This window comes from Uranotaenia lowii, chromosome 3 (genome assembly GCF_029784155.1).
Source record: "Uranotaenia lowii strain MFRU-FL chromosome 3, ASM2978415v1, whole genome shotgun sequence".
In the NCBI taxonomy this organism is placed as follows: Eukaryota; Metazoa; Arthropoda; class Insecta; order Diptera; family Culicidae; genus Uranotaenia; species Uranotaenia lowii.
In genome coordinates this window covers 8,374,954-8,397,939 of record NC_073693.1, presented here as the reverse complement: position 1 = coordinate 8,397,939, position 22,986 = coordinate 8,374,954, and the positions used below count along the sequence as shown (strand labels likewise).

The 22,986-nt window shown below is 37.1% G+C and overlaps 3 protein-coding genes across 3 annotated transcripts; 1 reads left to right on the top strand and 2 right to left on the bottom strand.

The window, feature by feature from the left end:
* Window positions 1-1,614: 1,614 nt before the first annotated feature.
* LOC129751959 (uncharacterized) lies at window positions 1,615-3,716 on the bottom strand. Its single transcript, XM_055747757.1, has 3 exons — window positions 3,711-3,716; window positions 3,198-3,285; window positions 1,615-2,125 (listed from the first exon to the last, which is right to left on the bottom strand). Exons 1-3 carry the CDS (start codon window positions 3,714-3,716, stop codon window positions 1,908-1,910), a joined length of 312 nt encoding a protein of 103 aa, XP_055603732.1. The 3' UTR covers window positions 1,615-1,907.
* LOC129756290 (uncharacterized) lies at window positions 3,286-6,153 on the top strand. The gene is made up of 4 exons (XM_055753113.1): window positions 3,286-3,412; window positions 4,174-4,428; window positions 4,488-4,718; window positions 4,784-6,153. The coding sequence occupies exons 2-4, from the start codon at window positions 4,281-4,283 to the stop codon at window positions 4,906-4,908; spliced, it is 504 nt and encodes a 167-aa protein (XP_055609088.1). The 5' UTR covers window positions 3,286-3,412; window positions 4,174-4,280; the 3' UTR covers window positions 4,909-6,153.
* Window positions 6,154-11,252: 5,099 nt separating this feature from the next.
* On the bottom strand, window positions 11,253-18,106 carry LOC129757437 (endocuticle structural glycoprotein SgAbd-4-like). Its single transcript, XM_055754661.1, has 2 exons — window positions 17,986-18,106; window positions 11,253-12,155 (listed from the first exon to the last, which is right to left on the bottom strand). The coding sequence occupies exons 1-2, from the start codon at window positions 17,995-17,997 to the stop codon at window positions 11,760-11,762; spliced, it is 408 nt and encodes a 135-aa protein (XP_055610636.1). The 5' UTR covers window positions 17,998-18,106; the 3' UTR covers window positions 11,253-11,759.
* Between the last annotated feature and the right edge of the window lie 4,880 nt (window positions 18,107-22,986).

Here is a 22,986-nt window from a genome sequence, read left to right as displayed (position 1 = left end):
GGAAACACTTACCAACCTGTTCGATATCGTTACCTCACACCCAATTATAATCCGTATTTAATGCAATTTCGGTGCACGCAAGAAAGTAACACTAAAATTTAAAAGCAAACGAAAATCGTGTATTGATAATGAAAATTTTGCCGTAGCCCGTGGCGTAGAGGATAACCTTCAAGTCTTCCAAGCCAACGGTCATGAGATCGAATCCCGGTCACGGCATACATAGTACACTTTCTGTGGGTTGGTGGTTTTAGCATTTGTAAGATGCTAGCCATCATATCCTCAATTGTACGCTTAGAGTTAAGTAAAAAGGAATCTCTTCGAGGAAACATCAAGTTTCATTGAGATCCTGTATGTGTTTGTGTTCGTTTCGTTTAAAATAATAAAATAAATTAAACTTTAAGGAATCTACTAAATTTATTTTAAACGCTATTCTTGACTCACTGCATTTTAACTCGGTGCTGCAACACTGCTGGATGTGGGGCATGTCGATGCCGGGAAGTTCGCTGCCGTGGTACCATGTGTACTGGTTCCGAAATACGGATGGGGTTGCCGACGCCCTGGTGCGTCGTCTGGTTGTTTTGCCGGCCTCGGGTGGCGCTTGGTATTTTCGCCAGGAATGGGTTCCTACCCAAGACCTAGGGTGAAAACCACAATTCTCACGATGGGAGTACTAGCCGTATGTTGACGGACGGCCGTGTTCTGAGCCGTATGGTAACGGTCGGCTGTTCGACCTTCTTGGGGACACGAGGACACTTATGTTGCTTACAGTGTCCTTCTGGTATGCTCTTTCGGCACTTATTACTTTTTAGGCACTTTCCACAACCAAGGTCCAAAATAACGGCTAATACCTGGTTGGCGGGAAGGTTAATAAGGCATGCAAAAATTCGTGAACTATTTGTCGAACGACACTGACGGACTTCGCGTTCCCCAAAGAATAAGAGCCCAGCCCATTGGTGCGTCGGCCTTTTATCAACTCCCCCGGTACGACCAATTGGTGACGTCGACGATCCTGATTGGGCCACGTCATCCCCTTGGTGTTTCCGCATATGGCGCGGATCTCGTATGTCGCGGATGGTGTCTCGAATAAATGGGTTGGCATAACAGTAGAGTCGCCCTAATCTGCTACACTGAGAAAAATGACTGCTATCCTCCTATTTTCTAATACAAATTGCCCAAATTATACTAATATATTTAAATGTATAATGCAAACATTTATCACGTGAATGTTTACATTTACCTACATTTTATCATATTTCAGGGCAAAACTGCCACCGAAATGCATAAAATGCAGGTTGTAACCGCGTAGGAGGTTACAGAATCACTAAGAATAAGCGACAAGATTGTAATCGCCATAGAGGGCGAACACGAAATTATTGCAACATTGAAAATATCATGCCAATTTTCTTATAATGTTTAGAATCAAACCATATTGTATATATATTTACTTCAAAAATCATAAAAAAAAAGTTAATCGATGGAGGCTTCAGTGTAAAATTGAACGCATTCTCGCTTGATGCCCTCCACCAAAGTCTTTATAGTGTCATCCGCTACCAGTTTCTCAGTTTTTTTTTTATTTCATTTTTTAAACATGATCTTCTCGTATGTGACTGTCTTCTTGCTCTTTCGAATTTGGTCGTCCACATAGAACTTACTCTAGCCGGTGAAAAACTAACACCCCAGAATTTGTTTAAAATCGGCTTTTTTATTCGTTTCGTCGTGCATCAACAGCAGTCATATTTTGTCAGCAGCTTCTCGTAGAGCTTCCTTGCCCGAGTTTTAGCCGTCGATTGTTGCGGCTCATCGCGGTTTGGGAAGTTCTGTACCTTGTGTGTATGTAATCCAGCTTTCTTCTTTGCATTTTGGAGGTAGCTCTGCGACATGCCGATCTTTGTAGCCAAATCACGCTTTCAGACGTTGGGATTTGCTTTAAACATCCGCTTCACCTTTTCCTCCGTCTTTTTGTTCTCCGGTCCCGGTTTTCTTCCAGCTCCTTTGCCGTGTTCCAAAGTCAACCGCTTCTGGAACCGCTTCAACACTCTGGAGACGGTTGAATGGTGAATTTTCAAAAAATTTCCCAACTGCCGGTACGCCAGGTCAGGAAACTCGACTTCGAGATCGACAGCATCTAGGGAATACACATCAATGAGAAAGTGTACAAAATTTAGTTGGTAAAATGTTGTGCCCTGTTGAATGTGTCGCAATAATTTCGTGTTCGCCCTTTAAAAAAAAAATCAAATTTCAAACTCAATTGTGGATTCAAATAAAAAAAAAAAATAGAACGATATTAAAATTTTAAACATATATTAAAAATCCATGAACGTTTTTTCTGCAATTCTTCTTGATGGTATTCAGTTTTTGTAATGCAGTTTCTCTGCGTTTTCCAGATGTTTTCTAACTACATAATTCTCCACCTTAACTGGAAAGATTTGGTAGGAAATGTGTATGTTACTGTACGGTACTTTTAAATTTGATTATTTGTTTCGAAGTTCTTATTTATTAAACAACACTATGTTCTTTTTCTTTAATTTTGTTTAGCAAATTTATATTGAGTTGTTGACGGAGCGCCATGTCTTATAACATGTTTTGCTACTGGTTCCGAAACCACAAGGCCATTGCAAAGGTACCGCTACAAACTGAGGTGAGTGATCGAGTTCCCGGCCTTAAAACCACCGTCTCGTTATCCGATATCTGTTCTAATCCAAACTATAATCATCGCTAAACGGGAAGTTATTGATACTAATGCTCGAGGTAATGGTTTCGGTTAGAGGTATAGTTTACATTCAACTTGCCGGTTGTGGAATGTTTCATTGACACAAAACGAGCTAGGAAATTGATATTTTAATTCCAATCTGGTCCCTGAAAATAAGAGTCATAAAAATTTCAAAATTCAATAATCAGTGGGCCTACCAAAGCTATCTGAAAATTCTTGCCTGGAACACTTATAAAATTCAGAAAAAAGCGAAATTTGACAAGTCACTGCAGAGTAAGGCTCAGTGTAATTTGTTCCTAGTAATGAAACACTTAATCGTTATCATTAGCCCTGCAGCACCGATAATGACATGGATCACCCATTGAATTAATTTACACCAAACTATCAAGACGTTATGTTTCCCCTGACCTTGTCAACAAGTCGGTATCAATTAAAGATCTCTTCTTAACCTACCACACAGCGAGGCAACAAGACAACCGGTACTTACTTATGAAGATGAGCTCATGAAATGACCGGTGTAGGCCTCCAGCTTCTTCTGGGATGGAACCTATCTTCAGTTGATGATGCGTACTGAGCTGGCCAAAAGCAGTTGCAGTTCAGAGTGCACGACGAGATGTGATTATGCAATCCTGCAGCAACGAAAACGGTACAAGTCGGCTCATCCCATCCCATAGCCAAAGTCAAGACTCACGCCTTAAAAAGGTAAGCTGAAGCAAAGCAAAAAAAAATTTCAAGTTCGTTCTGACTGCCACATGCGATTGACCACCATACCGGCACAAAAACGTAAATAAACCGGTCCTTCCCTTGCCTTGGCGTCTTTGAATCTTACTCTGGTGAAAGCTATCAGTAGGTAATGGGTCGACGGGGCAAAGGTTGAAGGAGCTGTTCTATTGGGAAATACTAGAGGTCACCCTAGTTCAATTTTTTTTATTATAAATGTCTTAACTTATACGAACATTTTATGAAATATTCTTGATCATGAACATAACATATTTAATACCTGCATTATTTTCACTCCCAATATCTGAAAACTAACTCAAACTTTCAGTTCAACCGATCTTGGCAAACCCCGTACTTTGTTTTTTCGTCAATTTCTGTGCGTTTTGTGATTTATTTATGTTTTTTTCGTTTATTGTATTTTTTTGCAATTTTTTGCAATTTAAAAAAATATTTTTGTGAAAGTTTCCCTAATTTTTTTTTATTATGTGTTGTCATTTTTGTCATTTTTGTCATTTTTGTCGTTTTTGTCATTTTTGTCATTTTTGTCATTTTTGTCATTTTTGTCATTTTTGCCATTTTTGTCATTTTTGTCATTTTTGTCATTTTTCTTATTGTCAGTTTTTCGTACAAAAATTTAATTCTTATTATTTTGTTCAGTTACAGTAAATTATCAAGTTCTCTTGCAGCATCAAGTGAAACGTCATTAATTCTAATCTTATCTATCGACCGTTCGTTATCAACAGTTCTTTCCCGAGATTTCATTCGATCGCGTTTAATCATCTGCTCGCTCGCAGATCGAAGTAGGCTTACTCTAGTAGCAGATCTACATTTCTCTTCGCTTCCTACTAAGATGGATCGTCTGTTTCGGCGTCTCTACGCCTTTCAAGGAATATCAGCGGCTTTGCTCAGCATCGTCCATGCCTGGTCCATTGGATATTCTTATGGGAGACTTATATTTCGCTATGGATGGCATGATGTTGGACAGTGCTGGGATCAGTGTAAGTTATTTGATTTTTTAATCTTTCTAGAAAAATAATTTACGAAACATCCTTTTCAGATCATGACATCGTCTGCTTTCATTGGTCGTTTGTTTTTGCATTGGCAGCAGTTAACATTCTAACCGGAATTGCTTTTCTTCGAGGAATGTATCAGCACAAGGAGCTCCTCTTTTTACCCCTCATTTTAACTACTCTGGTCAACATGGGATTTTCCATTACGAGAGAAATTCTCTTAAGTTCTGGAAAATTCAAACATAAACGCCATCCAATTCGCTCGTTTGGATCGTTGTGTGAGTTAAGCGAGATGGTAGAGTGTTTTTGTTTACACTAATTAAATCTCTTTGTTTACAAACAGATCTTCTAATGTTGGTAATATTGACGGCCAAGGTACTCGGCAGCGAATACAAATTAGCGCGAAAACGGAAACGGGAAGCCAAGGCTCGTCCCATCGGATTTAGGTATTGTCATGAAGTTTACTAGAAGAACGATTGGTACACCGAGTTAGAAGAAATCTAGAGTTTGTTTTGATTAAGTCGTAAGAGCCAGCCGACTTGTTTCGAGAAAATCGCTGTTGAAGTTTTGAAACACATTTTCAAATCTTGTATTTTAAATATGACTCAGAATTGTCTGAAATATTGGTATACGATACAATAATCGACGAGAAATATACCAGTGAGAAGGATACAGGCTTAAATTAAGATGTCCGGGTAAACAAGTACTTATGACCTTTTGCATTACGTTTTAGGCGCAAACGTCGTTTCGCAAATTGATTAGTTTAATCTTAAAGCATGACTTATTTCGTCCCAACGTTCGCTAATTTCTGCTAACTTACTTCAAGTACTAAATTTCTTACATGGTATGATCCCTCTGGGGCATGATTCAATTATTGGCATATAATTTGAGGAAATTGTTCCAGTGTTAGTTTGTCAAGTATCTCAAAAAAAATTAATAAAGAAAGAAGACTTACGTTTTATTGCTGGAGCGTTGATAGCGGGTAATATGTGCACTACAGAATCCGAAGTTCATATGTTTTCTGTCGCTGTTCGGAGAAAATTTATCGGGCTGAAAATTAAGTTTGGACTTAAACGTTTATGGCAGTTACCCAGCAACAAGTAGAAGAAATTTATTTCACTACGATAGTTCACGATTCACTACAGCTCTGTTGAACGATTCCCGTTCATATAAATAAACTTTTCAGCATTTGGCAATGCATTTCCTGCCAAAATGCAAAACGTCGCAAAAACCGACCCGACGAACTGTTGTTTTGTGTCCTTTTGCATTCACGGCAATCCAGTGCTGCGCAAAACGTCGTTAAAACCAAATTGCACTCGAAAACGAGAAAGTTATTATACGTCTTAAATTCAAATCATGTTTTAAAATTTATTTTTCGATTAAATGAAACCAAATGTTTACCTAACGTGGAATACATGTTTTTCAGTCGTTTGCAATAAATAACTCAATTTTGTTTATGTTGGTTTATACGACCTAATCAAAACAAACTCTAGAAATATTGGAAATCATTTGGAAGTTTGTAAACTTTTGAATGGTTGTTGTTTTGTCTTCGTGAGGAAAGATTCGTCGAGTGAGTGTTAAGTGTTAAATTTGAATAGTTTAATGTTAATCATAATGATTTTTATTAGTAAAACCATAGTTCAATATAGTTTTAATTAAAATCGAATGTGAAAAGCATTGGTGATAAAATTTGTTTTTAAATGGTTTATAAAAAATGAGCAATTGATTATTTGAAACTAAAAAAACTCGATTTATTTTACTAAACTACAGTAGATTACACAACATCTTTAAGGGCTTGTGATATAGCTCAGTTGGCAAGTTAGTTACCTCCTGAACCGATGTCCGTAAGTTCGAGCCCAACAGTAAACATCGAACACAGTTGTACCGGGTTAGTTTTCCAATAACTGTCTGCAACTGCAACGTTGATATATAGTCCCGGATGCCATACAGATGGTTGAACGACTATAATCGAAACCAAAAAAAAAAACAAAATCTGTAAAAACTTTTTACAAATAATATCGTTTGATTGATCAACAATAGATAAGTTGCCTGTCATTTCTGATAATGATGATTGTTAGATCTCAAGCGTATTGGTCACCCTGTAACGAGTACATATACGCAAGTTACACTTTAGATCAAACAACAGAGTAATGAACTAGATTAAATAAACATTCGTTAACATTAAAGATATGAATCTGGAAAACAGGAATGAAATTGACTTAAAAAAAGCTCTAAAATTTATAAATAAGAGCGAAATCTAATTATTGTTCTACAAAGTGCCACCCTAACCTCATATCCATCAGTAACTTTGATGATCATAAAGATACTTGCGCGCATTAGAATGTATTCGATCACCCGACACATTTACAGTACAAAGCATGGCTTAAGAGGTATCTTCCAGAAGACCACCTACTGTAAAATTGCTGTGTGCCAGGTGAATGACCTCTTTCGGGAGTCCTTTGAATACTTTGTATACTTAGGAAAACATTTGTTTAACTGTCCGATCAGACTTTCGATTCGGTTAGTTCCAGTACTAAGTAGCTAGCTGCATGTTAATGTTAAAGCCGTCATTGGCGATCGACCAGCACATTGCTAGGTGATCCCGACAGCAGTTACCGCAGGTAGAATCTAAAATGGGGGAACAGATTTTCTCAAACGTGAGTACTCAAATAAGGCCAACTTTCTACACTGGTGATTGTTCATGAACATGACATCAATGATTTCTAAGTATCAAGATAGTCGGGCTGTTGTTCTCTCGAGCAAATCGTTGGCGAGGCCAACACAATGTTCATGGTAATGCCGCTTTGCGAGATGGGATCCAAGCTTTGCAGCTTTCTTCTCAAATATTCCAGCTTTGCATTCAAGCTTTGATTAAAAGCACATCATCGCACTAGAACATTAAATATCAAACGTTACTTCATATGCGCATACAGCCGATTGACGATATGTGAGGTTTGAGGGTACTACGCTTTTGACCTACGGCATGAAAAAAATAAGTTAATATATAAAGTAAAAAAAAATTAAAAATTCAAACAAGATTTTGGTCAGAAATGTAAAATGCCTGTATAAAGATAAAATTGATAAGTCTTATAAATTTTTCATTTTTTATCGTCGAAACATTAAATCTACGCTCAAATAACAATCTTACAGTGAAAATAGGAGAGCTTAATACTGATCCGATAAAATTGCGATATGAACAAAATCCTTGTATCCTCGTAAAGGTCACGAAGAAAGGAAACCTGACAGAGTGCGGTAACTGGCGAGGCACAACGTTGAACTGTACAATCCAGGATCCAAGAGAAAATCGACGCTACACTCCGACGGCAACAAGCTGGATTCCGATCCGGTGTCTTGTCCGAACCTATCCCGGTAACTACTGGAGTGAGACAGGGATGTATCTTATCACCGCTACTCATTCTAATCGTAATGGATGAGATCTTGACTGACTATGCACCGAACCGAAGATTGCCGTGGAATCCTTCAACAAAGGAGCAACTGAAAGACCTTGACCTGGCAGACGATATTGTTTTGCTTGCCCAAAAACAACGGATATGCAGAGCAAACTCGACAACCTCACTGAAAGTTCCAAGGCGGCAGGTCTAAACGTCAATGTCGGAAAGACCAAGTCGATGGAGATCAACCCAGGAAATACCTCCAGTTTCATGGTAGCTAGGCAACAAGTTGATAAAGTGGACTGCTTCCAGTATCTTGGTAGCCAGACAACGCCTGATGTGGTACAAAAAACATCGAAACGTGGACATCGAAACATCCACGCTTGGTGGCCTGGCGACTGGATTTCAAATGAGGAACTGCATTGCCGGTGTCATCAAAGGGCGCTAGAAATCGAGATTTGGGAACGTAAGTGGAGATGGATCGGGCACACGCTGCGAAGAGATGAGAACGAGATTTGCAGAGAGGCGCTATAATGGAATCCAGAAGGCGGCGAATTCTTGAAAAATTGGGTCTTTTTTACATTTTGATTGACCAAATCAAATATATTTACAAATCTTACCATATTTTTTAAAATCTGAAATAAAAAATTCGAAACTTAAAATTAAAATTTTTGAAACGTGCACAAAATTTAAAAAAATCTGTGAAATATGTGAATATTCTCAAAATTCTGTGTTATGTGATGAAAATTTGCTCAAAATTCTGTGAAATTACAGATTTTTCTGTGATTTTGGCAACCTTGCGCCGAAATCCGAACTGTCAACGAGAATCTTGACGGGAATCGAGTGAAGACGCTAGCTCCGGAACGTCAACAGTGGAGGTCTTTTACCACAGCCCTATGCACCGGAGGATCGGCGCGGGAACATTAAGTAAGTAAGTAAGTGAACAAAATATTTCCAATGGCCATATGGCATATCTTATTTTGTTTCATGCAAAAGAACTTGTGATGTCTAAAATTTCACCAAAATTTCTGTCTTGACGTATGCTTAACATCCGATTCTACCATTTTCAATTAAATATTATCAAAATGTTGCAAGTGTAAATGATATATGGCTAAAAAACATAATTATTCGCATTTAGCCCGCCGGTTTTGGAAATCGTCTATTTTGACTTATTTTTCTAACGTATGTAAAACAGATGTCCGCTCAAGTTCATATAGTTGTTAGACTCCTATTTATTGAAATATGGGAGAAAATGGGTACTCTCCTTAATATGCGCATTTAGCCCGCCTCTCCCCTACACCAAACAATTAGAGGAGGACACAAAAACTATGTAATCACCAATCACGATAATTTCCCATTCCTGAGCAAGGTAAGTGGGTGGGAATTCGTTCGTTAGTTTTCAGACTGCTTTAGATTAACTTTTAGACGATCAACCATTAACTCCCCTTTCCGCGAATTTGCGGGTATTCGGGGCGGATTCGAAATCGAAGCCGAAGTACGGATTCCTGTTCAGAGACCTATCTGCTTCTTTCCCACAACAAAAGGGATTCAAAAAGGAATTCGCGACCGAGTCTCATCCAGCTGGGCAAATCAAAACTACGTGGGTAGTCTTTCGAAAGGAAGTGGCGCTTAAGCCATCCACTGATGAAACGGAAGTGTGTCAGCGCTCTCGTTATAACCCTGGAATGAAATAACGCCTAAAGTAGACAAGCTACGTTTCATCATATTCTTAAACGCTATAATGTTACCACTCCGTTAATATATCCCTGTGTTGTTGAAAATCGCGGGAAAAGTTGTCATTATGAATTCAAATCAAATAAAAATTCTCTTTAGTGTTAGCCGTTCTTCAAACAAGTTGTTTTTTAATCCCATATCCGGAATGGTCTGACACAACATTTGGTGCCGTGACCAGGATGGGAAAGCTTTCGCCAGGAGTTCATAGTTCCTGTTGTAGCGTTAAGTCATCCCATCGAGTCATTCTGGGCCCCAATCTACAACCTCAACCCTAGACGAATACCGGATGTACCGTTTCTGACAGTAACCCGCCGTGATTGCCAAATTTCAACCCTAGCCATAATTCGAATCATCCTGCCCTGTGTGTGTCACCCTAAGCTGAACCGATTGGTAACGGAAATCCTATCCGACCATTGGCCACTGTTATGACCCAGAAACTTTTCACCCTGTGACCCAAGGCCAACCCTGTGGACCGAGTAAGTTTGTCCTGTTCCCGATCAGTAATTCGACCCAGATAGGAAATACTGGTTGGTCTAATGCCAGCCATCTGGGTACTTGCCGTACTGTCTGCCAGGCAGTACTAGTTTCCAACAGTACCCGCCTGACACTTTGGAAGTGACCATGCCAATTGCTGATCATTGGTGAATGGTTCCTAACCCAACAGCGCATATAAATTCCAGTGTTTCTGCAAGCCCGATCGATGACTCAGGAGAGTCATGAATTCATCAAATTTCTATTCCGTTAAGAATAAAGTCCAGTAGCCAGCAGCTGATTTTCCGATATGTATTGTACCTACTTGTACCTACATACATCTGCGTTCCATCGTGTGTGACCCAGGGGGATGACAAGCTGGTCCTTCTTGCGAACAAGAATCTTTTATTCTTTTTTGTCCATCGGGAGAAGCGTTTATGGTGTTTTCCTCTCAAAACAGTACGGAGTAAAAAAAGTCAAAATTTTAACCAATGCGAAACCAGAATGATTGATGTGTTAGTGTGAAATCATTCATAATTCTCTAGGATTTGACATTTAGTCCGGTTCCTTGACAGCAAAATGTCAGGTTTGTTATGGGCCCACTAAATCGTGGGCCCGTAATTTTGATGGTTGTCAAACACAATGACAAAGGATAGGGATGTCATACCCCTGCCCTGGTGTAACCATTAAACCAGTGAAAACGAAGCAATAGCAGCACCCGCTAAACGATCGTCGAGTAATTTTCCATTTTACCAGCTGAACCTGAAGATTTGTGTAAAGTACCTAAATAGTGCATCGTACCGTCTGAACATCATAGAAGAAATTTCAAAACAAAACTATGGCAACCAACTATAAAACGTTTGTTTTAGCTGGCCGGTATGTTCGATCTCGAGCGTATTGGTCACCCTGGAATTAAGTAACGCCTAAAAGTAGACAAGTTATGTTTCATCATATTTTTAAACGTTATAATGTTGCCACTCCGCTAATATATTCTTGAATAGTTCAAAATCGCGGGAAAAGTTGTAATTATGAATTAAAATAAAATAAAAATTCTCTTTAGTGTTAGCTGTTCTTCAAACAAATTGTTTTTTATCCCATATCCGGAATGGTCTGACACAACAGAATAGATTGAATTGATTGAAAATTATCATGGTTTCATTTGCATTCGAACTTGTTGAACAACCTGTAAGTCGTAGTACGAATAAAAAAAAATAGTTTGATTTTTTTTTCAAACATTTATTTTACATTTCACATTACTCTACAGCGCTGACGTCTGCCGTAGCATTTGATGCTACTCGAGGTTTCAGATTTAACCTTACTTACAAAAAGGTAGGTACGTGTAAAAGATTCGAAAGACTGTAGAATACTGCACAGCTTCTCCGCTATTCGGCTTCCTTGAGAGTTTTACTTCCCCTATCGAATGTATTCAGTGTATTAGGAGAGTGAGAAAGTGTGTGTTCAGAAGGGGGGGGGGGGGGGGGGGAGAAATTCATAAAAGAATAGGATAATTCAATAAATTCTATTTACAACAGATGGTAACTTGGCTAATACACTAAGTAGCTACACAGGTAAAAGGTAGTATAACGTGAGCGTAATTCTCACGTGTTTCTGAGTATTTAGCGGTGTTAGTGTGTGTGTGTGTGTGGGTGGGTGCGAATGTTTCTGTGTATTTTTTAATGTGTGTTGGTGTGTGTCAATCGATGATCAGTGTGCGAGTGAAATTTAACCGCGCAGCCGGTTGATGGCAGCCTCCAAAAAGTCCAAACGGAAGTTGGGGTCATCCTTGGGTGGGTTGGCACGGATCGTTTCCAGGGTCTTGAGGACATGTTCCGGGGCAGGTTGATCTACGGGCAGATGGGCTCCCTGTGGCTGGAATCCGTTGGCATCGGCAACGTATTGGACCGAGTACTGGACGCCATCTGGTCCGGTGTAGGAGTATCCACCCTGAGCTGATTGTCCTCCGACGCCGCTTTCCTGGGCCTGGATTCCGTTGCTGGTTTCATATCGGTACTGATACGAGCCATCTGGGTTGATGACGGAGTCCTGGTTCAGGATGGTGGCCTGGGCATCCTGAGGATTCTGGGCGGTGGCCAACGCAACCAAGGCTGAGACAATTACCTAAAAATGAGAATTAATCAACAATCAATACTTGTTTCGATTCCTTCTTTTATCAAATTCTCATGACTTTAAAAATTCGAGCAGATTTCTCTTATCTATTAATCTTGAGCGAGTTTTCACAATCGTTTTTGGAAACTGATGTGAGGTTATTGCTTTCTCATATTTATCGTTGAGTGTCAAACAACAGTAAAGCTAAATTTGATTCTCTGGTGCTATCATGAGAATGAAAATTGTCTACGTATAGTGGTAGAATAGTTTAAAAAACAATTTGAAGCAACTTTTCTTCATTTAGGACTAACCATATTTTTGGTTTTCATTAAACGGTAATCTACAAAACAAATGCGAAAATTTATTGCAGTCTGTTTAGGTTTGTTTTTGAAGATTATTGTAGGATATGTTTTGTGCCTGTATTAGCTCTAACCTTCATCTGTCAACTGTCGTAAACAATGCAGAAGTTCAGTATACGATATAGCGGCAAATGAACACAAAGATGATACGCAATGCCAGGTAAATGTTGGACGTATTGTAGTTAGGAGTAAATGTATGGCCGTTCCCAATAGCTTTTCAAAAGCTTCCTAACTAATCTAAACTCTTCTGTGGAGGACATGATGTCGCTAGTGTTTGCCTAATAACTCCCATAAAGACCAGTTTGCTTCTCGCCCAAATTTCTCCCTAGCAAATTGTGGCGGCTGTAGCTACTGTTTACCGCGTGAAACTTTTTCTCTTCGATGGACCATGTCCATGAAAACTGGATGGTAGGTGGAAGGCCACGGTCTGTACACATAGTAAAAGTGGTAGAAATTGTCAAGACAAAAATGAAGCGGAATCCAGTAAGATCAATCCAGGATGCTGGCTCAGGAAGCGAATATCGCCAATTCTTCCTTGCAACGATTGGTCGATGAAGACTTAAGTGCATCGCCAAAGGCAAGAGCAAAGCACCTTTGATAACAGCACGATTGGAGGCACTTCGAAGCTAATCGTCGTGTTCTCAGTCGATAAACTTTTCTCGCATGATCCGGTGTCTAATTCATGGTTGTATCGGTACATTTCGCCCCTGAAGGCAACGGATGTTCAAGAGAATGATAAATTTAAGTTTACTATCAAGCATCCTACCGGAGTCAAGGTATTTGGAGCGGTTGCTTCGAATGGGTTGAAGATGCCTCCTTTTTTCATAAAAGCTGGAGTAAAGGTCAATACTGAGGTCTACGTGGAGGTTTTGAGGAATCAGGTACTTCCCTGGAATCGGGCAAAGTTCGGGGAACCTGAGTAAGTTGTTTTCCAACAATATAGAGCTCATGTGAGAAACTAACCCAAACCTGGCTAGAGGAGAATATGAAGTTCTTTGGCCTCCGATCAGTCCAAATTAGAACCTTCTTCGACTTTTCTATGAGCGTATTTTCAAGAGAAGACCTGTGGATCCTCTTATCCAAAAGTCGGTTCTCTGAACGTTTCCATCTCTGAGAGGTGGGCTTCAACGTCAGAGACTTATATTGCGAAGGTATGCTCCCGATTCAGTTCTTGCCTGACGAGAGTAATGTAGAACGAATGTATGCAGTTATTGTTTCATAATATGTTAACACGTTCGTCGCCACGTTCATTTTGGAAGTTTTACTAGCCGGGCCCAAAGAAATTCTCGGAGCGAGAAAGAAAAGAGGGAGAATTCTTACTTAGAAACGCGTGGCTAAACTGTGCGACAAATTTGAGTAAGAGAGCGTCACACGTTTTTGATGTGACGGGGCCTCCCAGGAAATACATCTGTCACCCGAATATGGGCCCCATGACGACGAACCAGTTAATCAACATGACTGAATGAATAAAACAAGTTTTTAAATCATGTTCATATCAAGCATAGTGTTTTCGAAACTTGATGACAGATTTTTGTATTTTTTTTGGTCGTATTGTAGACCAGGGGACTGAGATAAACCGAGAATCATCGTCAATGATCAAACAAATTTTGCAGCCAATGATTGAATTTGTAGTAAATTGTGGCAATTTGTTAGAGAGAATTAGAAGGTTTAAGTTAAAATGAGAGAAACCGGTGCTCAGAGAGAGTGAAAATGTGCTAATTGTTGCAATTTGTTAAGCAGTTGTGGAATTTTGATCATTACCATTCCAAATGCAAAGAATTCTCGCTCCACTGCAATCCCTTGCTGTAGACTGAAAATCGTGATTTTTTTTATATTTGGCTAGTATTTTAAGAGCACATTATAAGTCCCAATGTGGCTCAGGGAACATAACTTTTTTTTCAAATTAACTTAAGTAAAATTGAATTTCATCGATTTTGTAGTGACTTTTAAACAGAAGATATGGCATAGAAAAACCTTTGAAAAAAAAATACAAGAATTTAAAACAAACTTATAAAAAAAATCAATTTCAAATTTTATTCATACGTTCAAAAAAAAGTTTCATAACTTCAACTGTTTTGACAATAAAATATGGTATCCAATGACGAGAAAACTACTATGAATTGAAAAAAACTTTAAAAAGCACTCCAATGCTCCAAAAGCACTCCACTTCAATAACTTCATGGTTTAAAAAGTCAATTTTCTGGATTGTAAAAAAACTCAATGTTTAGGCTGAATAGATCTTAAATATCCGTGATTTCTTTGGAAAATTTATGATGTGCAGCGCCGTAGGAAGAACCGCCTCATGGGTTTTGGCAACTGATTTTTGTTTGAAATTTTTGCTCAAACAATGCATGAATGATTTTTTTTTAATAAATATTAAATGTTTAACACTTATAGTTTTTTATATTAAATAGTAACTTTTGAAAATATGCCCTACAGTCTTTAAAATCGTTTGCTACATTTCTACGGCAACCTTGCCATTGTATATGCAAATAAGTTGACTTTTTATGTAGATTTAATCAAATTGACCTTAGATATTTTGATAGATGGTTTTTCCCTGTTGAAAACATGGGCCAAAAAAATTATAAAAACAATTTTTTTTTAAATTTAGTGATTGGATTTTTTTTATTTCTACTGATTTTAAAATTCAATCAAACTTTTAGTTTCAACTAATCCCAAATTTTTCCCTGCACCTAGTGATCAATGTCACGTGGAAATTTGCAAAACCTTATTTTAAAAATTAATAACTTCAAAAATAATCTTTCAACCTTGACGAATACCGTCAAACGAAACACTTATTTCTACCCAATATTACTACCTAATATTACGGATTTGCTTATTGATATCCCCTAAAAACTTCATGTTCGTTATATTACTGTACTGTATAGCATCAGTGTCGGTGTAAAAATGATTTTCGGACAATCACCAATTTTATTGAAATAAATTTTTTTATAATTCAGTTACTAGTCTGAGGTAAGATCCATCAAAATGAAAATCCAACTGAAACTTCATAAATCTCGTTTCCATATGCTAGAATATGATTGTTTTGCATTACGCGTTTGTTAACATTAAAGTTGCATCCATCCAAACATTTATTTTCATGATTTCAGCTAGTAGAACTTTTTATAGTATTTTTTACCCCTAAATGTATGCAGCGCAATGTACCAGCTTTATTGACCAAGCCGAAGATTTTGGTAATGGGTGTTGTTATGTGTAATTGCCTTTATGGCATCACACATTTATCACGCATTTAAAATTTTCCTACGTTTGGATTAGTTTTTTAATCGAAAACCAATTTTTTTTGCAAATTACCCCATTTTCCGAGTAGACAGGAAATCGAAGGTTTTTAGAAATTAAATATTTACCGAAGAAACCCATAATTTTTCTGAATCCGTCAATTGTATGCCCCTTCAACTTTTGAACTATTTGTAGTTCTTAGAACCATTTAAGTTGGAAAGTGTTTCAGTCCTAGTTGACTGTAATAACATACAGAAGACTCAAAATAACGGTTTCAAACCTGTCCAGTTGTGCCATTCTAATTGAAATGATTAAAAATTTGGCTGCATCAATTTATATTTGAGTTCATTAAAAAAATGTTATCATATCACTACGAAATGAAGATATAAAACAAGCTCCACCGTGAAGGATTCCAGCAAAAAAAAATTGATTGTGATTGACTACGAATATTTTGCTACCCAACGCAGAAAGAGTAAGAGGTTGGTTAAAACCAAACGTTTTGTAATTTTATTTTACACTTTGGATGCAGATTTTCTGGTAGCTTTCACTAAAAAATCGATCAAAAATAACAATAAAATTTTATGCTTTTTACACACTCCATTTCTATTACTAACAAATTAAATTTGGTTTAATTTGAAACCAAAAAATCGATTAGTTTAAAAAACGTGTAGTAGGTCAAAATACTAAAAAGAAAAAAAAAAAGAAAATTTTCCGGGGAAAATTAAAAAAATTTCTCATCCGAACAGTGAACAGGATTCCAGCTAATAAAAATGGCTATAATTGACTACGAATATTTTGCCACCATTTTTGCTGTTTACCACCTTGTTCTTGCAAAAAAAAAACAAATTTTGCCTGTAAGGTATGGCATACATAATTTCCGAATTCGTATCATTTGTGACATAGACTATTGCCTTGGTTAGTTCGTGAGACTTTTTTTTGAAAATTTTGAAGTTCATTTTGTCAAATATGAAAGAATATAAAGAAAATCAAATATGAAAAATAAAAAACCAAAAGTTGTCAAAATTTATAATTTTTGTTTCGTTGAAAAAAATTCTAATAAATAAAGCGTTTAGATTTGAAATCACTTTCTACTATTTCATAAATTTATAGAATGTAAGGTATACTGTTGATAAAATTTAAATACATTCAACTCTTCGCTTTATATCATGAGTCGAGAGTTTTCTAATGAATATGATGCGTTTTGTTTGATACACTGTGATTTTGTTCTAAGAGCCATGCATGCTCAGGATGTAAAAATAGAAGCAAGAAATCATTAGAAAGATGAGTAGCTGAACTTTCTTTCTTGGTATCAATTGATTGCAAAAACAGAAATGAAAAAGAATTTCATTATTTTACTATTGTTATATTGATGAGCTAGTTTCAAACTTTTCAAACGATAAGAACACCCTTGATAGAGCATTACGTATGTATGTTTCTAGATTTTTTTTCACATGTTTAATTAGGTTAAATTAACCAGTAATATAGAATGCTGATGTGTTCTTCCCATTAAACCCGAACAAAGTGATTCCGAACCCACCCCCACATTTCCGTTTTCCATTAATGGGCAAGGGAAGCTGAGTTTTGTCACCAAAAAAAAATCAAGATCATTCCACCAATCAAACAATAGCGAACACTTGACCTAGACTGGAGCGAACACCCAGTCAGAAGTAAATAAGATCTCACTCCTTCAATGGCGATTCATCCAAATGTGCGAAATTCACACAACGAATCACCACACAAAAAATGAACAAATAAAACCACCAGGCAGCGATGTGATTTTTGGCGCATACTTTTTGATTAATCTTTTGTTTACCACCAAACTACAACTTGACTCTACCACTTATTCTTTGATTTGTGAGTGTTGTTTGGTCGCACTTCTGTCTTCTGCTTGAATTGTGGCAAGTGATTTCTCTATTGAGGGGGTTGCGTTTTCTCGAAGGAAACGCCGATCCATTCAATGGTGGCTGGCGGTTGGCTTAAGATTTTGATCCTTGTCGTGGGACTTTCCAGCCGTTTTCCATTGAAGGTGGCTTATTGCCTCCGGACACGTGCACTAACTTGAGGGCTGACCGAAACTTTTGAAACCACTTCTCAATCTTTTAACGCATTGCAGCACCATTAACAACAGTCTATTGTTCGATTTGAATCACCCCTCCTCTGGAGGACCCTTGGAACTTCTGATTCTGATTCACTTGGGACCCTCCCCATTCACAAAATTCCCTTCAAAGAACGGAACCGTCACTCACCAGTTTGAACATTTTGGATAAACGGAAAAGCTTTTTGGGAGCTGCTGAGGGCACACGACTAGGAGGTGTTATGGCAAAACGCTAATTCGAGACTGATATCAATTATCGCCCATCTTCAGACTTTTATAGCTAGAGTAGAGTAGAGTAGTGACACCAAGGGGGATTCATAGAGCAGCCTGCAGATTCTCCCCATTCCATCCACCCAAACGGAGAAGATTTCATCCGACCAGCGAGATCCATTTGTGTGTCCAGTTCCAGTTTCCACAGTTGAAACAGATGAACGAAACGAAAAAAAAAACCCAGACAGAAAAGGTGAGAGGATGCGTTCGGTGGTCGTTCAATCGTTCGGGTTTGCAGCTGGTTTTGCTGTTTCGGTTCAACTTCTTGAGCACCTCTTTCTGTATCTTAATATTTTTCGGTAGGGTTCGTCACTTGAGATGATTAAATCTCCGCCACATTAGAAGAGCTCGATCGGATCGGATTGGGCGAAACCGTGCTCTCGAGGAGCAATTTTTCCGTTCAATTTGACACCAGGTTTGCACTTTTGTTAGAGTGACATGATTTGCAAGCTGCCACCCCATAATTCGGGAAGTGGAATTTTTAATTGTCTCCGGTAGTGGAAAAGCGTTTAATAATCATGGGATCGTTGTCATTGGAGAAAAATTTTCGGACTTTTTGAGATGCACCAAAATGGCATCCAGTTTTTATGGGTGTCACCTTAACAATTAACATTATGACATTATGTTTATTGCAGCTGTTATTAAAATGTCAAAAATATAACATCGTTAAGTTATTTCGTTTTATTGAATCTTCATCTATTTCTACGCAAAACTGACTGAATGGTTTTATTCAAGGAGTCTTTTGATCAAATAATGGTTTTATTCTCTCAACCTGACGGTTGTTTTTTCTTTTATACAACAAAAATTAAAAATATGATATAAAATTGAAAAATAATCTATCAGTTGAAAATAACTGACAAGAAACAGGAAATTAAGATTTAATATTACAAAATTGCATTCTCCGCAGAGCTCAGTTTTTGTTGTGCACTTACTTAACAAAAATTTGAATCTTTATGAATTCTTTTAGGAGTAACAGCATATGGTTACTTAAAAATAAAATTTAAGAAGACAATGCCAAGATGCCCAACTAAATATGTGTTTCAAATAATTTAACGTCTGTCCGGATTAACCTCTGAAGTGAAGAAAACGAGTAAATTGAAAACATAACTAGGGTAGGTGTACCCTCCTCCGTCGTATCCCTCTTATTCGTCTTAATTCATGAATGCATGTTTGAGAGCCGAAAAATCACTTTCCACTTTAATAGACTACTTCACATGATAAACTTACGCCTGGGAATTTTTTTCTATCACAAATTTGTCACTTTTAAAACTATTTTTTGAGATATTTGATTTTGAAATCTCGAAGTGAAATTAATTATTGGCACACTCCGCCATATTGAAAGACGAACTTAGTGATCCCCCTAACGTGTTTCTTTGTTTTATCGCTTCCTGTCAATGCATATAACAATCAAAATCATCAAATTCAACAGAAAAGTGTTGAAATAAAATTAGAAAAATGATTTCAAACTAATCTGAACTATATAAATTTGTCAATATTCGATTGAAATCGAATCGCTCGGCCCCCATAATTCGTCGTAATTTTGCGACAGGAATAGGAAACCGTTTTGCAAGAATTGGAATTAGACCGGTTCATTTTTACTATTTTTTGCTGACCACAGTCGGACTCATAGAGAATGAACATAATTGATTTCCAAGTAATCACAACACAATAAAGTAATTTTGAAGCTAGGAACTAGATGCGCTGGGACATAAGTTCAAAAAGTCTTTTTATATTAATAAATTACTTGAATGTATTCAGCATTGCTTATAATGCATGGTTTTAAATGAACATAGAATTGATGGCTTTTTTAGCTAAGTGGTTGGTGTTTTACAAATTATTTACTACCAGTACCGTGCATAATTTAATAGACGTTTGAGTGCACGCAAGAATATCTCCAACTTTACACATTTCTAACGTTCAACTCCAATGACATCGTTTCTTCATAATTTTGTATTTTAAGATTTGATTATTTTTGGTTCGATTATCTGATGACATCAAACCTCTCTCAAGTATTTGAAACATCAGATACATCAATTATATGAAATTTAGACTTTTTCAACTTCTTTCATTCAAACTGCAATATCTTACATACGACCAAACGCTTTGCTCTACAGAATGTTCACTGAGAGATCCTTGAAAACTAAAACTTAAACTTCTTCTCCAGTTTTTAGAACTTCTCTAATTGGGAATCAATAACTACTCGAGGAAAAAAATCAATCCCTGCACCGATAACTTCGATTTTTATTGAATTTTGACGATGTATGAAAAATCGATGCTAAAAACTCCCGTTGAAGTTCAAAATGACAAGAGAATTTAGATGAATGAATAATTTAAACTTTGAAATAAGAGTTCACGAGTCTCTGGTTTGGATCTCAATACAAGTTTGGATAAAAAAAATCGGAAGATATGATTTTTTGTACATAAAGTCGTTCAAAATAAAACAAAATCGAACCCCTTTTTTATGCTGATTCCTACCGTATAAGTTTTAAAACTTGACTTATGTTCGCTTCATATTTTATAAATTCTCAGGGAATTTTCAACAAAAGATGTTTTGTCATTTTTGACATATAACAGTTTGAATGAAAAAGTCGAAAAGTTTTATCGCTCGTAAAAAAAACTCGAATAGATGAGCTGAACCAGTCTAATGCGCATTACACGCATCAACGTGGCCTTGCTTTGTTTCGAAATCCTTCGCCAGGGTTCCCACATGTATAAGAATACACATGTTGACAAAACGCAAATGTGATTCTGCCTCTCCTCAAATGTCTTACTATTCAGTCTCATTACGTAGAAAAACATATAGTTCTATTAAAAATGTTTATGTTCTTTAAATATGGGTAGTTTCTGTGAAAATTTGTGCGTTGTAATTTGTGTTAAATGTCTGTATGAATGTTATGAAATTTTATCTTACAGACAAATCCTGGATCATGGCAGCCCTGTCCGTTGGAGAGTGTGTTGGTAGAAAAAACATTCGCAGGGTGAATTCAATTTGTGAGGTCTAATATTGTGCTGCCTGCAATTGCCTTAGCCAAGCAATGGTACCTAGCTACAATAACGCTACCTTGAGATTTCTTGGCAAGACCATTTTATTGCGACTTAGATCTCATTCGAACTTTGCCGTTATCCTGGGCGGTTGATCCGTGCGAAGTAAATAGGGGAACATGCCCTATTATGCGCCACCTAAGCGAATGGCTGATTTTCTATGTATTCCACGTACAAATTGTGTTGAAAATGGGTGCAATCGTTGAGGAAAAGTGTTTTCTACAAATGTCTATGATATTTTATTACTCAAATTGCTATAGTTTCTTCAAAAACTTGATTTTTATAAACTATATTCAAAGCCACAGAACAAAACTGTGTTGCAAATACGCGCCGCTGTGTATTCAATATGCGCCTAGCAGCCGAACACACCCGAAAGCAGCCGAAGACCGAAAACACACCAATACTTACACACACTTTGACTGAAAAGAAAATCAAAATGGACTAATCAAAATTTTGAAAAAAATGAAATGTAGATTTTTTGGGCTGAATTAACGCTCAAAATATGGTTTTAGACTTTTTGTTCATTTTCAATGAAAATTGGCCTTTTTGAAAAATTAATGCTATTTTCAGCCTACTACGATTGGCGCGTTATAACGAGTGCATGGGCCGTGATAGAACAAACCCATAAAAAGCATACCTTTGCGAGTTCAGTATGATTTTTTAGCATAAAATCATAGATTAGATTCTCCTCTATCGATGTGTCAGATAATATTGCCTTATTCGTTTTTCTCTGCTTGGTGACACCTTACTGAAAGTGTTTTAAAATTTAGATCAAAATAACGAAAAACCTAAATTGTGAAATTATCACGACACAGGGGCATTTTAAGGAAAAATTCATACTTGCCATGACCAATCACAGCATTTAGAACAAATTGGTAATATTTTACAGGCTTCAAATGTTTCAGATTCTTCAAAACAAAGGTGGCGCGTATTAGCCACATGGGGCGTTATATGAACTTTTCCCCTAATAGCATTTGCATGAACCGCAATCGCAAAATTTCAAATCTATACCTCATGAGGGAGGAATAGCTTGAGACAATTTCGGTATAATTGAATAGAAGGTATAATATTTTGCTGCCTGCAGATGCATTAGCCAAGCAATGGTAGACCCTTTTAGAATAAAGCTATCCTAGTTTCATAGCTTATTGCGACTGGTTACTCGAGAGAACTTCTGCTGTTATCCTGCGCGGTTGATCCGTTCGATGTAAGGTGATGCTAATTGCATGAACCGCAACCGCAAAATTTTAAATGTATTTCTGAAGAGGGTGGAATAAATTGAGACAATTCCGGTCTCCTTGTACGACGGAATTAGGGACCTGGTACGACAATGGAGGAACTGGAATGAAGAAAATAAATCATAAATTGACTCAAAAGTACGTAATGGATTGATCTATTTCCTGCATAATTTCATAACACAAGATTAAAATTATAGTTCAATGAATGAATGACAGTTTTAAACCAACATGGAAGGCAATTCTATTGAACTAATGAAAAAAGCTTCCTTAAGCGGTTGTCTTAGGGGCCTCTACCCTAGGTAAAATTACAATCGCTTAGGTAAAATACAATGCCGTAACGATATTGTCAACTATATATTTTTAATAAGATCTAATCTCATTTGTAAATAGCATGTTTAATTGTTAAAATTTAAAGATTTGGAAAAAATAAAAAAAAAACACCTAAATTTTACAAAGTTTGCAAACTGAAAAATTTGAGAAAATTTGACCGAATCAACCAAATTATAGAAAATTATAAAAATAACAACAAATGGAAAAAAAAACTATTTAAAATGACAAAAATGTCAACAATGACAAAAATGACAAATATGACAAAAATGACAAAA

Coding starts and splice junctions, on each gene's coding strand:
- LOC129751959 (XM_055747757.1), bottom strand. Junction 2,126..3,197: donor TCATGAGCTCATCTTCATAA/GTAAGTACCGGT, acceptor TGTATTCCCTAG/ATGCTGTCGATCTCGAAGTC.
- LOC129756290 (XM_055753113.1), top strand. CDS start 4,281: ATGGATCGTCTGTTTCGGCGTCTCTACGCCTTTCAAGGAATATCAGCG. Junction 4,429..4,487: donor TGGACAGTGCTGGGATCAGT/GTAAGTTATTTG, acceptor CATCCTTTTCAG/ATCATGACATCGTCTGCTTT. Junction 4,719..4,783: donor TCGCTCGTTTGGATCGTTGT/GTGAGTTAAGCG, acceptor GTTTACAAACAG/ATCTTCTAATGTTGGTAATA.